This window comes from Pyxicephalus adspersus, chromosome 2 (assembly GCF_032062135.1).
Source record: "Pyxicephalus adspersus chromosome 2, UCB_Pads_2.0, whole genome shotgun sequence".
Lineage (NCBI taxonomy): Eukaryota > Metazoa > Chordata > Amphibia > Anura > Pyxicephalidae > Pyxicephalus > Pyxicephalus adspersus.
Window position 1 is genome coordinate 33365955 of NC_092859.1, and position 20664 is coordinate 33386618.

The window sequence follows — 20664 nt, forward strand, 5'->3', positions numbered from 1 at the left end:
TCACACCTTGTTGGTCATCTCATTCCGAAACCATGGGCATTAATATAGAGTTGGCTCCCTCGCTGTGGCTATGACAGGCTTGTTGAAAGGCATTTTAGACAATTTTGAATTCCATCTTTGGGAATTTTCTAGTCAAGGATTTATACGGACAGATGCCGATGGGACACAAAAAAAAATATAATTCTATTGAAAAAACTTAACAAAAAATATTTAGGTTCTGCACACACTTTGATGCCAGCTATACAATTTATGGTACAGGCATCCAAGGTGTAAAATAAGCATACGTTATATCATGATGACGAACATACAACTTAATATAAATATTTATGTACTGTTGATTAATCTTCATTTACACCTGCTTACAACTCAATTCCCAGAATCCCTCCTTACGGTTAGCTGTCTGCTGCATGTAATTATACAGTAAGTCGTGTTGTAAAATGCCTGGAAATATATTTAAAGAAGGTCTCTGGGAAGCACTATGACAGTACACAATGACTATAACATAACCAGATTCAGTTTCCGAAAAGCAACAGTCATTTCTGTAGAATAAAAATAGTATGGCATCCACACTTCTCCAATAACACATGCACATCAATGCAATAAAATTAGTACTGAATTCACTAGATCAGATTACCTCCAGGCAGATTTTACCTGACATTTAGGTGCAGACTGAGGTTGGGGTTCCATCTTCTACCTCCTGCCACACACTGAACTGATATTCGGCACACATACCACTGGGAATGGGGGTACTACTGGGTACAGTTTTACAACAAAGGGGTGATTTGATGTGTTTCATTCAATTTACTATTTTTTTAAAGGGTAAAAAAGTCAGGGAGGGGTGTGAATGTATAGATTGATATTTAGAAAGTGTTATTTCAGACCCCTTTGTGACTTCTTTCACCTTTCAGAATATGTCCTGTAAAACAAGTGAAACTCATCACATTAAGATTCTTGTTCACACAGTGTGCTGCCTAAATCTACAATAAAATTGGACATGGATATAGTCATTGTTGCTCCTTTCCATCATAATTAAAAGATCTGAAGCAGGGCTAATATTCAACACTTATGAGTGAACGTGATTGCCACATTGTTATTCCTCTACAAGCTGATCATCAAACCTGGTTTTGTATCTCTACATCCATTCTCTCAAAGAAGGCATCTCTTTGCACAGAACACAGGTTTTCTGACATTGGGCAAACATAAGGAAGAAAAAACTTTTTGGCACCAACTGCAAATTTCAGTGCTGCACAGGATACCAAGAGGCTGCAGTATCCCCTCCCAAACCTGATGTTTGTATCCTGATGCACTAAGCCCATGCCACCTGAATTGAGCAATGAACCTCCATGAGATTCTTGGAAAGGGAGACACACAATTCTAATAATTGACATAACCAAAATATTACATATTCTTTTTATTATAAATGGTTGGGGACGTGGATTGATATTAACAACTCGGAGAACAAAGCAAAAACAATAAACCTTGCTAATGTAGGAATATAAGGAACTAACACACTGATGATTATAGCAATATTCATAGGCAAGAAGTAGGCACTGGTGGCACACAATTGTGGCAATATGTGGGCAACACATTGCCAAATATGGAATCAAATGGGTAATAAATGAGAAAATAATAAAACCGCCAAATTAAAATAAGGGTTTCCCACCTATCCAGTTACTACATTGTGCATTAAGAATCTCATAATTAAACCATCCAATAAAAAAACTTCACCTTTTTGATCCTGGCTTTCAATTTTTCTGTTTTGCAAGACCCCAGCAGATTAGATACAGCAGTGCCAAGCGGAGCACTTGTTAGAAGCCTGACACACTGTAGTATCGATATAAACAGTCCCTTTGCACAGGCCACAGATGGACAATTAAAGACCTTTTCATCAAAGTGATTTCACAGGAAATGCCATTATAGCACTTAAAAAACATTACAGCCGTATTCCCATGTTGCTAATAGAGATTGCTTGATAAATAGATCCCCACATATCACATATGGTCCTGGATTTCAGCCTGGAAAAAGATTAGAACGCTACACTCCTTGTCACTATGATTTGTTTTGCTGTCTGTATTACAGGGTTTTGTACTTCATTCACAAAGCTATTCCAATTTCGAGAAAATATCTCGACTCATTGTATTGTTCACAAATATTTTGTACATGATTTTTCAGCTTCAGAAAGTGTGACCTTTTATCTCAAGTACATATTCTCACTATAAAGGACATCAATTTAAACAACCAACACTTAGGGGTCTGTTTATAAAGAAGTAAATCTAACATTCAGTGGAACATTTCCAGGGGGAGAATCAATTATTGCCATAATGGCCAAACACATGTACCTGAAAGATTCCCCATCAGGAATATTTCAGAGAATGTTGGATTCACTGCATTATAAATAAACCTGTTAATTGTGCTCTTCTCATTAAAAGCTCACTGTAGCAGACAACTCATTCTTCTATCACTAGGTAATACATTTGAAGTACATTCAATTTGAAAGACAAAATCTGTGTTCAATAAAAGATCATTACATTTATTTTCAAATGCAATCAAGGTATCAGTCCATGTAGAGCAGGGCTGGACTGTGAGAAGAATATAGACATTCTGATAGAATAGCTATAGCTCATTGCTATGCTGCTTCTTTCTTTCATTGTCAAAGGTTTGGTGATGGTTGAGTGTCCCATAGGAAGTGAGTTAAATAAATTTGTCCATCAAAATGAGGACATGTAGCAGAAAAAAGTACTACAAGGGATATCTTTGAATTAAAGGTAAAAATTTCAACAAAATCTGGTTTTGTTTTTTATCTTTACAAGATTATACATTTTTTTCTTGGTATTTTTGGATGGAGTTCTGCTTTAAGAACTCCAAGCAACTAGTAAAATCAAACACTGAATAAGGTTCCCCTGTAATCTAAATCATGGGGCGTATGTGTAGTAAGAAAACTGGCACTTATGGAAATTTAGCTAGCAGGCACACAAAAAAAAAATCACTACCCAGCAGGTAGAAAAGGTCCACCAAAGGGTATAAATGCAAATCATCAAGGTCTAAGATGAATATATAGGACTCTGGTCCAAAAAAAGATTCAAGATACCTAATGGCAGAGCTGTCACAAAAACGGTTAACATTCTGGAGTCACACTGGGGATTGGTTTAAAGATACGTAAATGCAAAATCTGTTTCCAGCATTTTTGGAACCATCTAAAATAAAATGCCTATAGTAAAAAAAAGTTTTTTTCAACACTATATGAGGCCCCACTGATTGAGCCTGATTTAATAAAAATCTCCAAGGCCAGAGAAGATACACTTTCATCAGTGAATCTGGGTGATCCAACAAAACTGGGATGGATCTGGTCCAGGATTGAAATCCATTTCAGGTTTTATGGATCACCCAAAATAAAGGTGTATCCTCTCCAGTCTTGGAGAGCTTTTGGAAATCAGGCCTATTGTGTTAAAAAAAGAATGATGCAATAATTGTAAAGATTAAAAAAAAGAAGAAAAACATTAAAGAGATTTCTGAAAAAAAGTGCCACCCCCTGTAGTCACACCTCTTTGGTAAACAGGTAGTCCCATTTGTATGTAAGTCAGAAAAGGTACATTATTTTAATAAATATAATTAGAACAGATGTATAGCTCAACATATTATTAGGCACCATGGTTTCAGTTACTGTATAATATCGTCACTGTTAGTTAATCACAAACAAAGCAAAAAAAAAAGCCTAGACATTCATTAACTTCTGAAGCAAGCTGTGCTTTGATATGCAAAAAGAAACAACTGCAGAGTTTGTCTTGGTCAATAAAGATGTTGCTCAGCTGTATTTAGCAAAAGATGTCTTCTGCAAGTCATGCAAACTGCCCCCCTATCAAGCCTGGAGCAGGAAAGCCTGTTTGTATCTAGGAGTTGTCCATATGTCGGATGTCCTTAACTCGGGGACTACCTGTATAAATAAAGTTTGTTTAACTAAAACAAAAGTAAAAGGACAAATATAACTTGTGGTGTTTCCAGTAGCCACTTATTTACCCATCAACAAAGCCCTGAGAAAATGTTACATCAGGTGGCCCCACCTAAGCTGTTGCAAAATCCTAAATGTATGCACATGTGAATAATCTGTACATCCACAGAGCAGTGTATATAACACACCGTGACTGCAAATTTGGATTTTCACAATAATAAAGCATCATGCTACTTAAAAATGGATGAAATCAATTCAGGGGCTACAATACTGAGATTACCAGAGAATATATCAGTTCTTCAACCCCACATCACAAAGCCTACGGCTAGAGCTACAAGTTGGACTGATGGTTAAAAAAAACTGCCTGATATTTTTTAATTTCTACGAAATTCCACTATTTTTTTCTGGCTGTCATTTACTTCAGTAGACGTAAATGAATAGTTTAAAGTAATAAATAATCAATTCTACTACCTGTGACAATCACATTATATAATCACCTGCTGAAGTAATTACAAACAAGAGAGTGTTAGAACCCAAGTGATCTTACTTGCATAATCACATGATCAAAAATCACCCATGAGCTCCAGCTACTTTTGCTCTTGCCCCCGCTGTACTCTCTAGGTTCAAAAGTTATTAATCTACACCTGGATAGCCTGGCTGGTACTAAACCTTAAAAAAGAGACAGGGAATTTTAGACTTGCGGTCATTAAACTGTATGGGGCTGCAAAAACTCTGCATTCAACTTGAATCAGTTTGCAATTAAATGCAATATATCAGGTAGTTGTCCCAGAGTAATATTATGTTGCCAATATCGAATGGGGTGAATGCAGACAGGAAGTATCTGATAGAGATTAACAGTACTGAGATGTAAAGATAATGAAATATTTTTTGGAAAAGGGATTATTGTAATGACACAAAGGGTTTTGGTAAAATGAACACATTGAGTTTTACTTTACCTTTGAATTCTGGTGAGTTTAAACATGATTTCACATATATCCTAAGAACTTCAGTGGAGGTTTAATGGCAATCTGTCACATCCAAGTCAATTTTTAAATTAATAATGGGGTAAGTGACAATGCCTTCTGACAGCTGTCTAAACTCTCCACTTACCTTCTCCATCAAAGCCCTTGCTTCTTAGCTCTAATGGAGCTGAGCTAGTATGGGTGAACATGTAACCTTTCCCAACATGGCAGTGCTCAGGCCAATCACCACTAATGTAAGATGAAACACTATCTGACCCTGGGACGGGATAAGAGTGGTCATTGGTGTTGTAAGATGGCTAGGTAGTGCACCTAGGTGAGTATACTCTGCAGAGTGGGCAATCAGCAGACAAAGCATCTCACTTCCTTTACTATTACCCAAATCCTTTTCTTCATCTTTAATTGGGAACTTGGCAACTGAAGTTTTCTTATTTCTGTGTGTTGGCTAAGGGGAAGCAGAAAATCAATTTGCTAAAGGTCAAGGATCTCCCTGGGTGCACAAAATGGAATGCAGCTAATCACGGCAAGGATTGCAACAGGCATCTTCTGCCATGTTACCCCTTGCTCTAAACCTACAATATTAGCTATGACACTATGGGTGCCGCTTATTTAGGTAAAATAATTCTAGTTTAAGTAAAATATGTAGGTTGTGACAGCCATTACTAACCATTTTTACAGAAAGTGCTAGACGTCTGACTGTTATGGTTTTATTTTGACTTCAGTGCATTATAAATTTCACCAGGGCTATTAACATTTCCAGAAGCTCTATATATCTCAAACAATCAAACTAAAATTTTTCATGAATCTGATTTTAGTAGACCATAAAAAATTTTCTAGGTTGCTGCAGTCACCACTTCTTTACACTTTGCACTGACTAAGGTTCCTTGTGCATGAAATATGCCCGTCCTGCCCACAGCAACCAGTCAGATCATTGATTGCATTCTGATTATGGATACAATGGTTGGGATGATGTGATTGTTTGCTATAGGTAGAGGGGGTATCATGAAAATAAACCAAACTACAGTTTTTGCCCTGAACGATCACCCTTGGCCACTACTAAACTGGTTGTTATAGGAAAACAGCTTTGTTTCAGTTTTCATTAAAAAAAGTGCTAAATGTTCAAGGTAAAGCATCACAAAACTAAGCTAATGCCTACAGTAGTCAGTCATATACTATGTTTATTCAAAATGGACATCTATTGTTGTTCTGGACCTATTTGCGTCAAGAGCCCACAGAAGTCTATCACACACTTTAGGCAAAGTCAAAGAGCAAAGTGATATGGCAAAGATCATTAACCTATAACAACCAATAAATATCAGGACCAAAATTCAATTGCTAATGTTATTATTGTGTGGATTTTGCTTGGTTGCTATGGATACAGCATTAAATGTAATTAGGAATCGTCACTCCAAGCAGCCCAATATGGCTGGATGAAAAGATGTTCATCCAATGTTTATGGCAAAGGTTAAACTAATGAAGACTTACAAAAACAAAAATGTCAACCCCAGAAACATGAAAAATTAATATTCAATAACAACCTTAAAAATAAAAGCTTACATCTTTTTTGGATGCTAAAAAGACTTTTTTTCCCATATGTAGTAAATTGCAATAAGAAATGTATATCAGACCTCTATAACTAACCTTAAATCCTGCTGTGGCTTCTGTTCCGACCCTTCCAACCAGGGTCCTGTTGATCAGTCTTTAGATGTAAAAGACCTGCGTTAAGCCCATGTTATATCCCACAGTGTCACATCAGGAGCAAATCTCTGGTGGTCCGGAGGATAAAGCATTCTCCCTTGGATTACTGTAGATCATTAATTCCATTTTAACGAGTTGTGTTTTTCCTTTCCATCCTAGGAGAGGCTCTGCTTGTCATGTAGAGCTTAGGCCTCGACCCTGATCGCATAGTGACCAAAAAGGGTTAAATAAGACTACCCAACCCCCCTCTCTTCCAGGCTCTTTCACATTAACAGTAATGACACTAAGCAGGATGGCAAGCACAAAATAATTTTCCCTATACCTTGCTGTGTGTGTGTGACATGAAACATAACAAGGGAGCTGTGATACATGACCTGACCTGAACATATGCTGAACATTAATTAAACAGCTCAGCGTATAACGATCTATGCAGACCATTATAAGTAATTCTTGTTTGGTTGTAGGCTATCATTTTTTTCTTTTTGTAAATTTCTTCTTTCTAAAACTTAATAAATATATATATATATATTTTTAAAGAAATTATACAAGAGGGTGCCATATTTGTTTTTTATCTGAAAAGGGTACTAAAAATCAAGTACTAAACTGACTTTATGCAACATTGAATTTTAATAAAGTACTTTGTAAAGAAATAGGTCTACATTTTAATAAATTAAGGCTCACATATATAGAATAATTCACAATATTTCCTCAAAAAAAATAATATTTCCTGCTATATTCAAGAGCACCAAATTCACTGCACTGACTAACGTTACCATGACTTTGTTCACAAGTATATAACTTATATATAAATTAGATTTTCTCCACTATATATATATATATATATATATATATATTTATATATATATATTAGTACAAAATAAAATGGTGTCCATTAAAATATTCTGTACAATATATCATTTAGGACAGGAATGACAGGTTGATGCTTATCTAAAAAGTTTCCATTTTTACAAATGTTATACTCCTGGATCATTGCAACTTTGTGGCAGTAAACCTTCAACTTTAAAAAATAAAAAATCTTTGTATTCCAAAGTGAGGGGAGGGGAGAGACAGCTAACTCCAACAAGAAACAGTTACAAAATATAGATATATATAAGTATGAGTGGAAATACTGCAAAAGTCCGTAACAAAATGTGTCTTCAACAGCAAATACTGTTTTTGATGCTACCAAGAGAGGACCAAAAAAATCTCTATTGTAAAATGTATGTATCTTTTTTTTTTTAATTTAAAAAAAAAAACAATTGTTCAATTTTATCTAGTACTGGATTGTTCATTTGGGTTCTGTGACCCTACAGGTCTGTTTCCCTGTTAGTGTCAAGACACAGAGCATATAAGGACTTTCTGAGGTCCATGTTGCTCTTGGCTTTGAGGTTAGATTTCTCTAAGGAGCCAGTACCATTATTGATGCCTTCAACATTCTCCAAGTGGACCACAGACTTGTTGAGGGAAACCTTGCTTGGACTTCTCTTAAGTTCCCCAGCACAACTGCCCTGTGCACTGCTGCCCTCCTCTTTAAGGATGACCTGTTCTTCATGGTCAGTTTCTCGGTGGTAGAAGTAATTGAAGTTGGAGACTATAACAGGGACGGGCAAAGCAATAGTGAGTACACCTGCGATGGCACATAAGGAACCCACAATTTTGCCCCCAACAGTAACTGGCCTCATGTCCCCATAACCCACTGTAGTCATGGTGACCACGGCCCACCAAAAAGCATCCGGGATGCTAGAGAAATGAGAATCTGGATCATCAGCTTCAGCAAAGTAGACAGCACTGGAAAACAAGATGACTCCAATGAAGAGGAAGAATATTAGAAGTCCCAATTCCCTCATACTAGCCTTAAGGGTTTGCCCCAATATCTGAAGGCCTTTAGAGTGCCTAGATAGCTTGAATATCCTGAAGACCCTCACCAAGCGGATCACCCTGAGTATGGCCAGAGACATGGCCTGTTGACCATTGTTAGTTTGTTGCTCAGCCAGCTCTGTCCCCAGGGTGATAAAGTATGGGATGATGGCAACAATGTCAATGATGTTCATGATGTTCTTGGAGAAGTCAGATTTGCTGGGGCAGGCGAAGAACCTGACCAGCAGCTCGAAGGTAAACCAGATAACACAGGTGGTCTCTATGATGAAGAAGGGATCTGTCAAGCCACTGGGGGGAGGAGGATGCTGGGTGTCATTAAGCACCTTGGACAGCGTCGGGGGCAGCTCATTTTCATCTCTAAACTCAGGCAGGGTCTCCAGACAAAAAGTGATGATGGAGATGAGGATGACCAGGACTGAGACGATGGCAATGCCCCTGGCGGAGCTGGAGCTTTCAGGATACTCAAAGATCAACCAGACCTGGCGCTGGAACTCATTCCTAGGTAAAGGTTTCTCTTCATCTTTCAAGAAGCCCTCATCCTCCCTGAACCTCTCCATGGCCTCCTCTCCAAGCTCATAGAAGCGAATTTCATCTGCAAACACATCAATGGAAACATTAACCGGTCTCCTGATCTTACCCCCAGACTGGTAAAAGTAGAGGATGCCATCAAAGCTGGGTCTGTTCCTATCAAAGAAGTATTCATTCCTCAGGGGGTCAAAGAACCTCATCCTCTTCTCTGGGTCCCCCAGCAAAGTGTCAGGGAACTGGTTGAGTGTGGAGAGTTGGGTTTCAAACCTCAAACCTGCGATGTTGATGATGACCCTCTGGTTGCTCTCGTGGTCCATGATGCCCAGGTCAAAGTGGTGGTCCTCCTCCTCCTCGGGGTGGCCGTGGTGGGCATGGGGCTCGTCTTCTTCCAGTCTGATCACCGTGTCGATGTCATCACCATCCTTGATGTTACTGCCAGGATAGCTCATGATCATGTCGCTGCTGTGCAAACGTGCGCCCACACCTCCTCCTCCACCTCCGCCTCCTCCTCCTCCTTGCCCGGTCCCTGGTGGTGCTTGATGTCGCTGCTGAGGCTGTGGAGTGGCTCGCTGGCAGCTTTCTCCTTCCCTGCCTTGGCTGTAGTCGTTTAGCCAAGATGGTGCCCTGGGGATTTGGAGCAGGTCCCTCCTGCCCACTGTGCTGCCAGCCATGCCATTGCCCCCTCCATCCTCCGCTGCGCTGCCAGCCACGACTGGGGCTCTCCCGTTCTCCAAACTCACCAGAGCAATCTCCATGCCATGCAATATTCATCAGCCCCGACCATTCTGCACGATGCCAACCACCTCCTCCCCTTCCACTCTGCTTGGTGGGAATCAGAGCTGGAGGATCTCCAAAAACACAAAGATCAGATGTAAATAGGAGAACTCCTCAAAAAGTAGATCCAGAGCAAGGCTGCTACACAAATAACACCAGGAGAGGGGACCAATCATTAATCCTGACGTCAAAGATGCTTTTTATTCCCCATCCATAGCTAGCAGGCTGCTGTGTGAAGCAGATGCCTCAGTCTCCAGCTAGCAATCTGTTCTGCTCTATCCTGCTAGCTGTGTATTAATCTACTGGGGAAAGGGGGGAGCAGACACCCCCAGGATGAGCTGGGAGGAATCCCTCTGCACAGATCTTCTGACAGGTACCAAGGGACACTACACACACAATATTTCTCCTACTTGCTAAGGGAAAGCATTCATGGGGGATGTTATTTTAGGATTACAGACTGTCACAGTTTGGGAGTAGTTAATTCTGCCTTTTCTGACACAGGGGAGGGGGATTGCTGGGGGTTTCTATTTCACTGTCTGTTCTGCAGCAATGCTAAGTATTCCAGCTCTCCAAGATAATAATGGGATAGTGGGATATGGAGGTGTGAGTTGTAATAGTAAAGTGCATAGAGTGACCTTTTGCTAAAAGCCTAAAGGGGAGTTTATTTTTTGTTATGTATGTTTGTTATTTTTATTTTGTTTTTATTGCTTATGTTATGTTCAATGTATTTATTTGTTGTGTCTACTAGATTCATCAACAGGTACATTGTAATGTTTGCATTTTAGTTCTTTCAATAACAATAAAAGCAATAGATGTGTTTATTAAAAAGAGACTTTTGTTTCACAAAACCAAGGAACAAATTGGGTAACATTTTGTCAGACATTTCTTCTAGTTATTTCTTTTTAGTTAGTACAATACTACAATACAATACTGACTACTAACTAACTATGATAATAATATTCATAATAATTTTATAATAATTATTACTTATAGAATATGATTATGCAATATGGTATTATAATATATGTTATTATAATACTATATATTATTTAACATATATTATATGGTATTATAATAGTATGTTTATTTTTATGTTTATATTATGTTTTTATAATATCATGTTTATATTATGTTAACATATATTATTACATTATATATATATATATATATATATATATATATACACATATATATATATTATTTTATATATATGTTTATATTATTTTATATTATTATTAATTTATTAATATGTTATAATATTGTTCCTAATACTTTTATATAGGAGGATGTGATCTTTCTTGTAATTTTTTTTCAATTGTTTTGCAAAGACAACCTAATCAACAGATAAATATTTATTTATAGTATTGCAAAGGTCAGAATATTGCATTGAGGGAAAAATATTTAAATTTGTATTTAAAAATGTATTTTAAGCATTAATAAAAATGATAGATATGGTTTCATATTTTTTATCGAGCAAATACAATTTCAAACAATAGTATTCATTGTTGTATTTATATTGATGTGTTTTCATTACTATCATTTTTATTCTTAATATTGTTGGACCTTATTTATAAAGCACCAACATATTACACAGCGTTGTACAATAAATAGGGGTTGCAAATGGCAGACAGATACAAACAATGACACAGAGGAGGAGAGAAGAGAAGAGCTTGCAATCTTTCCAATGATAGTAATACACATACATCCACAACCATTTTTCCTCTGGATTATCGCTCCCATCATGTGAGGAATGAGTTAATTGTACAGTAGTGAAAACAGAGAATTGCTTGCAGTCAAAAAAAAAAAAAAAAGCAGCTATTTTAATCCTGTGTCTCAACAGTGTGCATATACATGGAGCACAATGATGCTATATGATGCATTTCCCATGTTACAGAAGCAGAAATATATACATAAACATATATTGACAAGGAAGGGTAAAAGGGTGGCAGTACTTTAAAAGGAAAAACCAAAAAAAAAAAACTAGGCTGCACAGATGTCATTGCCTCTGAATATTTCAAATCAGCGTGGGAAACAGCAGAGTTCCCCTGAGCTAGGTTTTCAATTCCTGTGGGATTATTCAGTGCACTTTTGTAATCAAGCATAACAAATCCAACTTTAATTTTGCAGCACATATAAAAACGGTAATCCATGGTCACCTAATGCACATCATGGACACTGCTGACTTTATTTATTATATACACGTAAAATGTCATAGTGGTAGACAGAAGCCGCAGTGACAAGACTCTGCATGCAGCATTTATGCGATCCACTGTCAGCTCTGTGTCAGGGTGCCAACAGATTGCTTTGTAATAGGTGTAATAGTAACCCTTTTCTGCAAATACAGATCTTCCAAAACTGTGGTGTGCAAGGCGTTTTCCTCCCATTACAGGTTTTCCTTTAAATAACACTCTTTTCATATGTGCTTGTTACCATGGCAGCTCAGTGAAGTTACACTATGGGAAACTTGGGTGTGATAGTGAGATGGTGAATTGTGTTTATACTTAACAAAATACAAGCCTGTTTACAGCTGTATTAGACATTTTAGGATATACTTTGCCATGATAACTGTATGCGTGCAAAATGTGTTATTTCCAGGTATGCATTGCATTTTACAGAGATTACAGTACTCCCTGTGTAAGATTCTGCCTCTGATTTACTCTCCAGAAGCATTGTGCCATCTTTGTTCAGGCATTATTTAGGTTCAGCATGTAATTCCTAAACTGAAATGCTGGCTCAGAGACAACGCAGTCAAATGATTGGGGCCTTTTCCGACTTGTGGGTAAGTGCAGCTATTTGCAGGCTCAACTGCGCTCCCAGCTTCCCAACCCCTTTTAGCTACCCGGCACTTTTTAGTAACACTCGGCAGATTTTGGTGGTTACTGAAAAGTTGGGTCACATAACAAGGGCTACCACCCACAAACTTTTTCCCACCTGGCTTAAAAAAAATCTGGGGAGAATATTTCAATTGCTCCTATTCAATTGAAGAAGGGTGGTTGGGAACTTGTCTGTGTTTGCACACAGCTGCAGTGGCCTGCTTCTGGCCTTAAGAATGCTTCTTCTCCTCCGCACTCATTCACACCCAACCTCATGGCAAAGTTGTTGTCAAACTTTAAAAAAAAGGGGCAAAGGGCAGTTGTAGACCTGCAGTAAAAGCAAGTGATCCTTCATGGCTCCTGGTGGCTGGCATAGTTTGCAGATTTAACAGATGGGTGGCAGTGATCAGTACTTGCTGCAGTCTCTCCCCTTACAAAAATGTGAAATCAAGAGACTAAAGCTACATAAAAAAAATTTTCTCCCCCGATAATCGTCTCAGGGCCTTTATGGGGCAAGAATCTGGCGTGTGTACAGCCCGCGTCGTTCATCGTCCGTGGATCTGTCCTGGCGGATCCACAGACAATGGACGACGAGCGATCCTAATACAAGGGAAGAGGGAGAGCGCGCTGCAGGATGCCGCTCCTTCGTTCTCCCCCTCCCCTCTCCATAGAGCAGAACGGTGCTGTATGTACAGCACTCGTTCATGCATTGTGCAGTTCTTATCGTTGGAAAGGATCGTAAAAGATCCTTCCAACGACAAGAATTGCACGTGTGTACGCGGCGGCTTAAGGCTATGTTTAGACTGGTGCAAAGGTTTCGGTGCAGTTACTGGATCCTTACACCCCAAAACCACTTCCTCCTTATGGGGTGGCAGCCCATAGAGAATAAATTAGGACAGCAGCAGATCAGTTAAGAACCAACGCAGCGTTGTGGGTAGCTGAGCGGCTGGCAAGGTGCCAGCTGCCAGGAGCCACAGGGAACGCTTGTTCCCACAGTAAGTCTGAACTTAGCCTAAAGAAATGCTTCCTCCTGCCTCCAGCAGACTGATGACATTATCTCAGCCTAGGCAAGTCACTTGCCTTCAGCTTAAGGTTTAACAATAAAAGCTAGAGCAAGTTTGAACAATCATAAAAATAATGTATATTGCCACATGTCATCAATGTATTCCTTGAGTTTTATACAGTGACCTGAAAGGTCCACTTTAAAAGCTCTCTATCCTCTATGACGTCATATGGACATTTTATAATAACAAGCTTTGGAACGTATTCATAATGAACATAACATGCAATCCATGACATTTAAGGTTGGAAATGATATGTTTTGAAGAGCTTTTCGAGGCCTTCTCTACAATAAAGGATTTATATTAAAAGGCAAAATGATCCACAAACAGTAAGTACATTGGCAGATTAAAATGGAAAAGCAAATATGAAAATGTGAATAATAATGAAAAATAAACTATGGTTACTGCAAGAAAAAAGAAAACAAACACTACACCCTAAAATTTGCTTTGGTTTTGTAACATACATACAACAAGAAGTGCTAGGAAAAATAGATGGGCTACTGTTTTCAGCCCCCATTATTAATGGTTGGCATTATGATATATCAGCTACAGTTCTTTTAGAATGAATGACCTCCTCCTAAAAATATACAGATCAGGTATCCTGAATCTACTTACTGCTACTTGGCCAGGGTCAGTGACTATAACAATATTAATGCCATTAGATGATCAAAACAGGCCAGAAATCAAGCAATGGAAGCCACCCTTTATTGTATTATACAATTATTTAGACCCACAAATATAAACCTGAAAGAAAATGCTAACCCGGTCATTCTAGTTCTTGCTCATGAAACCCTCATGACAGTGAATCATGTTTATTACATAAAATGTGTTTATAGTAAAAACTGTAAGCCACTTCTTGTTTTTGTTTATTTTGTTCACATATCGGCTTATGATAGATAGAATATCCAAGTAGGGTATTATTAAAGCAATATTATCAAGTTTGAGTTTAGGTAAAAACGCATCTGATTCCTAACAACATATTCTGACTTCTAAAATCAGCCAGGGTATCAAGGCTTCAAAGACTTCATGTCAATAAAGGGTGAAAGCTCAGCTTTAGCTATTGCCCTAACCAAGCCATCCATAGAATTCTCTTATTCCCAAGACTGCATACTAGATCCAGGGAACTGAAGCTGAACATACTTAGCTCAGGCCACGTCATTGTGCTAGAACATAAAAGCACTCATGCAGCCAGCCGGAGAATGGCCAACCCCATCCAAGGCTACCCACGGAGCATTAAAAAGTTTTTTTTACATTCACTCTACACATTCACTCTAAATAACTTCAACTTCAATTGTTTTTGAATGATATCCACATATCTTTTTCAGGAGGTAGTTATTGGTTTTTTGTACAGTTGTTCACTCATAAATAATTCTATAAATGTGTCCAAACTAGTTTCAACACTGCCATGCCAGCAGTAAATAACTACTGTTGCTCAGATCTAAATTCATGACTGCAGCAACAGGTGTTATATTACCCATAAAACAGACAAAACAGACCCTACACTGTGCTATACCTATTTTGACCAGCTGGTGATGCTGCTGAGTCAGTCCTTGGAATAGAATTGGAGGCACATAGCACACCCAAAACTTAACTATATACTGGAGGATCCAATAAACAAACCATCGTCAAACTTGCCAAATATTCATTATTCTGAAAATGTGGCCTGGTTAAAACTGACTAGTTCTAGGTGCCCCAATACTGATATTTAAATTATTCATCAATACTGAAAAGTTAAAGTAAATGTAATGGCAAAATGTGATTTTATTTAGTTTTGAAGGGTTAAATAATTTTTGTTATGTTTTGGCATTAGGTATCTAATGCTAAAGGGATCTGCTTTCTGTCCTTCTATTTGTCCTGGTGAGTGCCATAACCCAGAAAGAAAGTGACAACAAAATAATTGCTTTCCCAGGACAAAAAAAATAAATGAAAATATTCCCAGTATGGGAAGAAACACCCATAAAACGTCTATCCCCACTTGGTTTGCCTTCTCTAATCCAAATTCTGGAATATAATTTGTTGAAGAAATTACCACAAAGGGTGATATATGTACAGCAATGTGTATATATTTTGTTTGTTTTTTTCATTATGGTCAACACTGAAAAATAATATTTGTTGTTAGTTTTATTTAAAATGTTGCATATTTATTTTCGCCTTCCTGTTTTTAGCCACCAGGTGGAGTTGTGGGCTTATTTTTTCATGTTTTACTGAAATCTGTATCTGGTTGTCTTAAAAGACATTTTGCTTTCATAGATTAATAACTAGTATAAGAATAAGTTAGAGCCATAAATCATACTCTTGTTCCTGCAGAAGACTTTTTTGTTCAAAGCTTTAATTACAGGGAAAGTGAAAGGAAACAGCTCCTGCTGTGGTCTCTAATCAGAAAACCCATACTGCTTTGTAAGTTAAAGGTCATGGGATAAAAGATTTTAGCAGAGATTATTATTTGCATGTAATGACTATTTGAATGATAGATAGATAGATAGATAGATAGATAGATAGATAGATAGATAGATAGATAGATAGAATAGATAAAAATTTGGAATGTAATATCTGAATTTTGGAATGTAATATCCGGAGTTCCTCATACCCTAAGCTTCCTTGACTACATCCCAGCCAGGTATCTGATAACATCAGTGGCAATATAAATATAAAACCACAGGACATGGATAAAATAAAGTGAAATAAATAATTGCAGATATCCGGTGCCATCTGGACACATCAAAGAGTCAAACCTGTCATCTGATACATTACGCGTCTATTTTATTTTATGTCTTCAAAGATAGCAAGTGGTAAATACCCGTGTGATGATTGCCAGTTCTCAGGAAGTGTGAAAGCCTGAGAAGAAATATATAAAGTGATAGAGCTTCTTGTAACTGTAAATGTAACTTTCTACAGGAGGTCAGAAATTAGTTTATGTTCCCCTAAACTGACCACTGCTGGCCCCACAATACACATTCCAATATATATATATATATATATATATATATATATATATATATATAATTGTAATTTATAACATTAAAATATTGAGTACACCACTATATTTACCACTAACCTAATAAATAAGAATTGGGTGTTCTGGGTTTGGTGCCAACAAGATGACCTATGGAGTATGGAGGTGGATCCTGTCTTATTTAAACCTCAGATAGGGTCTGGTGTTCACTTTGCTATTGGCTTATGTTGTGTCATCGTGCCAAGATCAAAAAAGCTCCCAAAGGCCACCAGAACCAATTTTGTGGAAGCTTTGGAAGTCTGGGCAAAGATTTAAAAAGATTGAAGAATTACTTGAAATCAATTATTTCATTGTAATGAAAATTACTTGCAAATGGCAGAGATTTCAAACAACTGTTAATTTTGCTAAGACTGGCTGACCCATCAAATTCAGCCCAAATATTGTCAGTTTAATGCTAAAAGTGTTATCCAGACACCCCAAAAATTAAAAAGTGTGGAATCCTCAGGTAATACTTGCTACAGTTGGAGGAAAACCTAATGCACCTACAGTCAGAAAAAAATATTTAAATTGCATGGAAGGTTTTCTTGGAAAACCCCTTTGAAATTCATGCACATTAACTAGTGTTAGCTATTGAGCATGTGGGCGGTGATCAGGCCTTCTGGAACAATGTGCTGTGGTCTAATGAATTAAAGAACAAATTGTTTGGTCACGGAAACCTTATACCGTGGAGAAGATCAAGAACAACATTTCAGACCAACTGTGAAGCCTAATGGTGAAAATAGTATAGTCTTGGATTGCTTTGCTTCAGTCATCAAGTCAGCTACGAATAATAATAAAAAATATTATTAAATAATACTTGATGAAAATATGAGGTTGGATGGAAATATGAGTTTTGCATGGAAGATTTGTCAAAAATTATACTGTTTTTCAGAGACTGGTTGGGAGTTATTCAAAACACCTTAAACAAATCACTTCTACTAAAGGGAAATTCCACATTTTGAGGTCAAGGATGTACTTTCTTTCTCCACAGCAAATCATTACATCTATTAACAATTTTCAATAATCCATTTTTGAAAAGGCAAATTTCCTTGGGTTAATATTTGAGTACATCACCTCACCTTTTAGACCTTGTTTTAATAAAGATGTAAAGCTCATCCACATATTTAAATATACTGTATTTCTTACAGTTTCTCATTGTGTGACTAGGGTTGAGAAGGCAATGTTTTTGACTTCCTGTCTTTGCAAGTTATTTGCAAAGTCGCCAAACATGATGTTCAGGATGTCGGGTACCTGTGGGAACATGTAGTGTTTTTTATGTAAATCAAAGTTACTTTTTTTAGCTCATCGTAAAGTCATGTATTGTCACCAATATTGAGGAGTGCAATTTTCTGGCTGGAGCCATGTAAAATCAATGTTAGCAGGCAGTTTATATTTTCACTAGTAGAATGTATTAATAACCAAATTAGTGAATGGATGATTCATCAATGACCCATCCATTCACTGAATAATTCATTGACAAATTCCCATTGACAGATTCTCAAATGAAACAAACCATACAGTGCTGTATTTACATAGCACCGCCTGGGGAATCTCATTGTAGCATTCTATCTCATTGTTCCCACAGGTCCCCTTTATCATTCCCAACAAAATACCATTTTTGGAGCTTTTGAAACTAATTTACATAGTCAAGCTGTTTGGATTGGGGCCCGAAACAGAAGTACGCCTTGTTCCCCTTTATGGCACAATCATTGGTTATTTGTTTGATTTAGGCTGCTTGTTTGAAGACTGAAAACTATTATAAACAGTATATTAGAGGCCATGTTGGAGTAGTGATCCTGGCAGGATCATAAAATGCACATGCTTGCATAAATTGCTTCTTACTTAGCCGGGTTAACAAAGAATTGCTTGCTGCTGACTGAGATTCTATAATGTTTCTTCCGCAGGTAAATTACACATCGCTCATCCAGACAATGAAGGAAGGACACAAGCAAGTAGGTGTTTTGTCCACATTTTAGAGATCCTGCCACTACATCATTGCCACCAGCATCGGAATCTCTAGTGTGATATAAACCTGACATAATAAAAATAATATTTACCTAATAATATTTCCAAGATTTTAGTGGGCCCAGGTTAAATTACATGGTTCTGATATTGTCTGAACATGATTGATCACAAGCAAAGCAAGCTTTTTATTATAGGGAGATTTTTGATTTCATGATAAGGCAAAGTGCAGCCCCAGCCTAACAGGTTGCAATATGTGAGATATTTTTCTGCTATTGGAAAGATGTGCTGCAAAACGGGTCAGCTCACAATCTATTTCATCATTTTTCTAATCCCAAAACAGCCGAATGGCGCGTGTTGTGGTGACACAGAGTATAGTTTCAGTTTAAGCTGTCAGAGTTCTGCAGGGTGATCCCAATTGCATGGTTCATGCTCGGGAGGATTAAATGCATAGTCAGTGGCAAATCACAGGAACATCTGTAGATACAGCTTCCTTTCACCAAAAGCTAATCCGGAAGGGGAAGGGGGGAGATAATGAATTAAAGGAGGGCTCTGATCACAATAGAAAATCACTAGCAGTAGCTTACATAAAGCCAGGACATGTGACTTTTTTTTTCAATGAGCTAAACAATTACTTAAATAGATTATTTGCATGAGATTAAAAGTGCCAGCATAGTTTAGCCTGAAACATGAAAGGCAGATAAAAAAAACACTAATTTATTCAGTCATGTTTTCTTAAAAAAAATTAAAAATTTTAAATTTGTGTAGTATAAGTATTAAATATTGACTTTTCAGCCTTTTTGCAATCACCTGTACAGCAGAGCTTAGACTGGGAGAGAAAGAAGCAGCGCTAGCAGTCAGTTATAATTTTTGATGGGGAGAAGGAGTGTGAAAGGAGAAGTGAAAAGTTCCTGCTCCAACACAATCCAATCGCAAGCAGGGGGTGGAGAAGTGACCTAGCTTTATTGTACAGAAAAGTTAGCTTTGGCTATACAGTATGGCAGAATCATGTAAATCCCAGGAATGGATGGAAAGAAAGCCAAAAGCTTTGACAATAAAACAGTACCTATATGGGTGTCACCTGTTTATTTAGCTTTACTTTGGATTTGGTAAAGAATGCCTAGGACCCCTCAATGTTTTTTAGTTGTTAAGGTCCACCCTCTGTAAAAAAAAGGGAAAATCCAATATTTTTAGTTGTCACTAAATGAGAAAGATTGAGAAAAAGGTGAAAAAATAGAGAAAAGGGCCTGATTTATTAAAGCTCTCCAAGGCTGGAGAAGATACACTTTCATCAGTGAAGCTGGGTGATCCAGCAAACCTATCTACTACCTGTCCACTTGACCCAATTCCTCTGATCTACTCCGTGCCCATTCCTCCATCCTGGCCCCTGCACTAACCCAACTAATCAACCTTTCCCTTTCTACTGGTAAATACCCCTCCACTTTCAACCATGCCATGATTCTCCCTATCCTGAAGAAACCCTCACTAGACCCCTCCCTACCTTTTAGATACCTTCCCATCTCCTTTCTTCCATATGTTTCCCAACACCTTAGAGAACCTTCTTTTCAAAAGAGTCACCGATTACCTGAACAGCAACTCTCTCCTTTACCCCCTCCAGTCTGGTTTTAGAGCTGCCTATTCCACCGAAACAGCCCTTACTAAAGAGCTAAGGCTCAAGGCAACTTTTCCCTCCTCCTTGATCTTTCCTTTGCTTTTGACACTGTTGATCACCCCCCTCTAATACAAATCATGCACTCCATTGGTATCTGTGACACTGCTCTCTCTTGGTTTGCCTCATATCTGTCTGTCTGTCTGTTCTTTCAATGGTAATTCCTCCTCCCCAATTCTCCTCCCTTTTGGTGTTCCCCAAGGGTCAGTCCTTGGACCGGTTCTCTTTTCTCTGTACACCTCCTCTCTCAGTAGTCCTATATCCTCCTTTGCCTTACAGTACCATCTGTATGCTATATGCTCAAATTTATCTGTCCACCCCTCTCTTTCAGTCCTGGATAAGGTCTCATGCTGCCTGTCGGCC

General features: G+C 37.9%; 1 protein-coding gene and 1 long non-coding RNA gene across 3 annotated transcripts in view; one reads left to right on the forward strand and one right to left on the reverse strand.

Annotated features, from left to right (window-relative positions):
• KCNA5 (potassium voltage-gated channel subfamily A member 5) overlaps positions 1-10071 on the reverse strand; it is a 45060-nt gene extending 34989 nt beyond the window's left edge. For both annotated transcript variants that reach the window (XM_072400341.1, XM_072400340.1), the window contains exon 1: positions 6568-10071. In XM_072400341.1, the coding sequence (XP_072256442.1) occupies positions 7932-9785 (1854 nt within the window). In that variant the 5' untranslated portion in view covers positions 9786-10071 and the 3' untranslated portion in view covers positions 6568-7931. The remainder of the gene's footprint in view (positions 1-6567) is intronic.
• Positions 10045-20664, forward strand: part of LOC140323352 (uncharacterized) — a 34720-nt gene continuing 24100 nt past the window's right edge. The window contains exon 1 of the long non-coding RNA XR_011919355.1: positions 10045-10177. This is a non-coding gene — a long non-coding RNA (uncharacterized lncRNA). The remainder of the gene's footprint in view (positions 10178-20664) is intronic.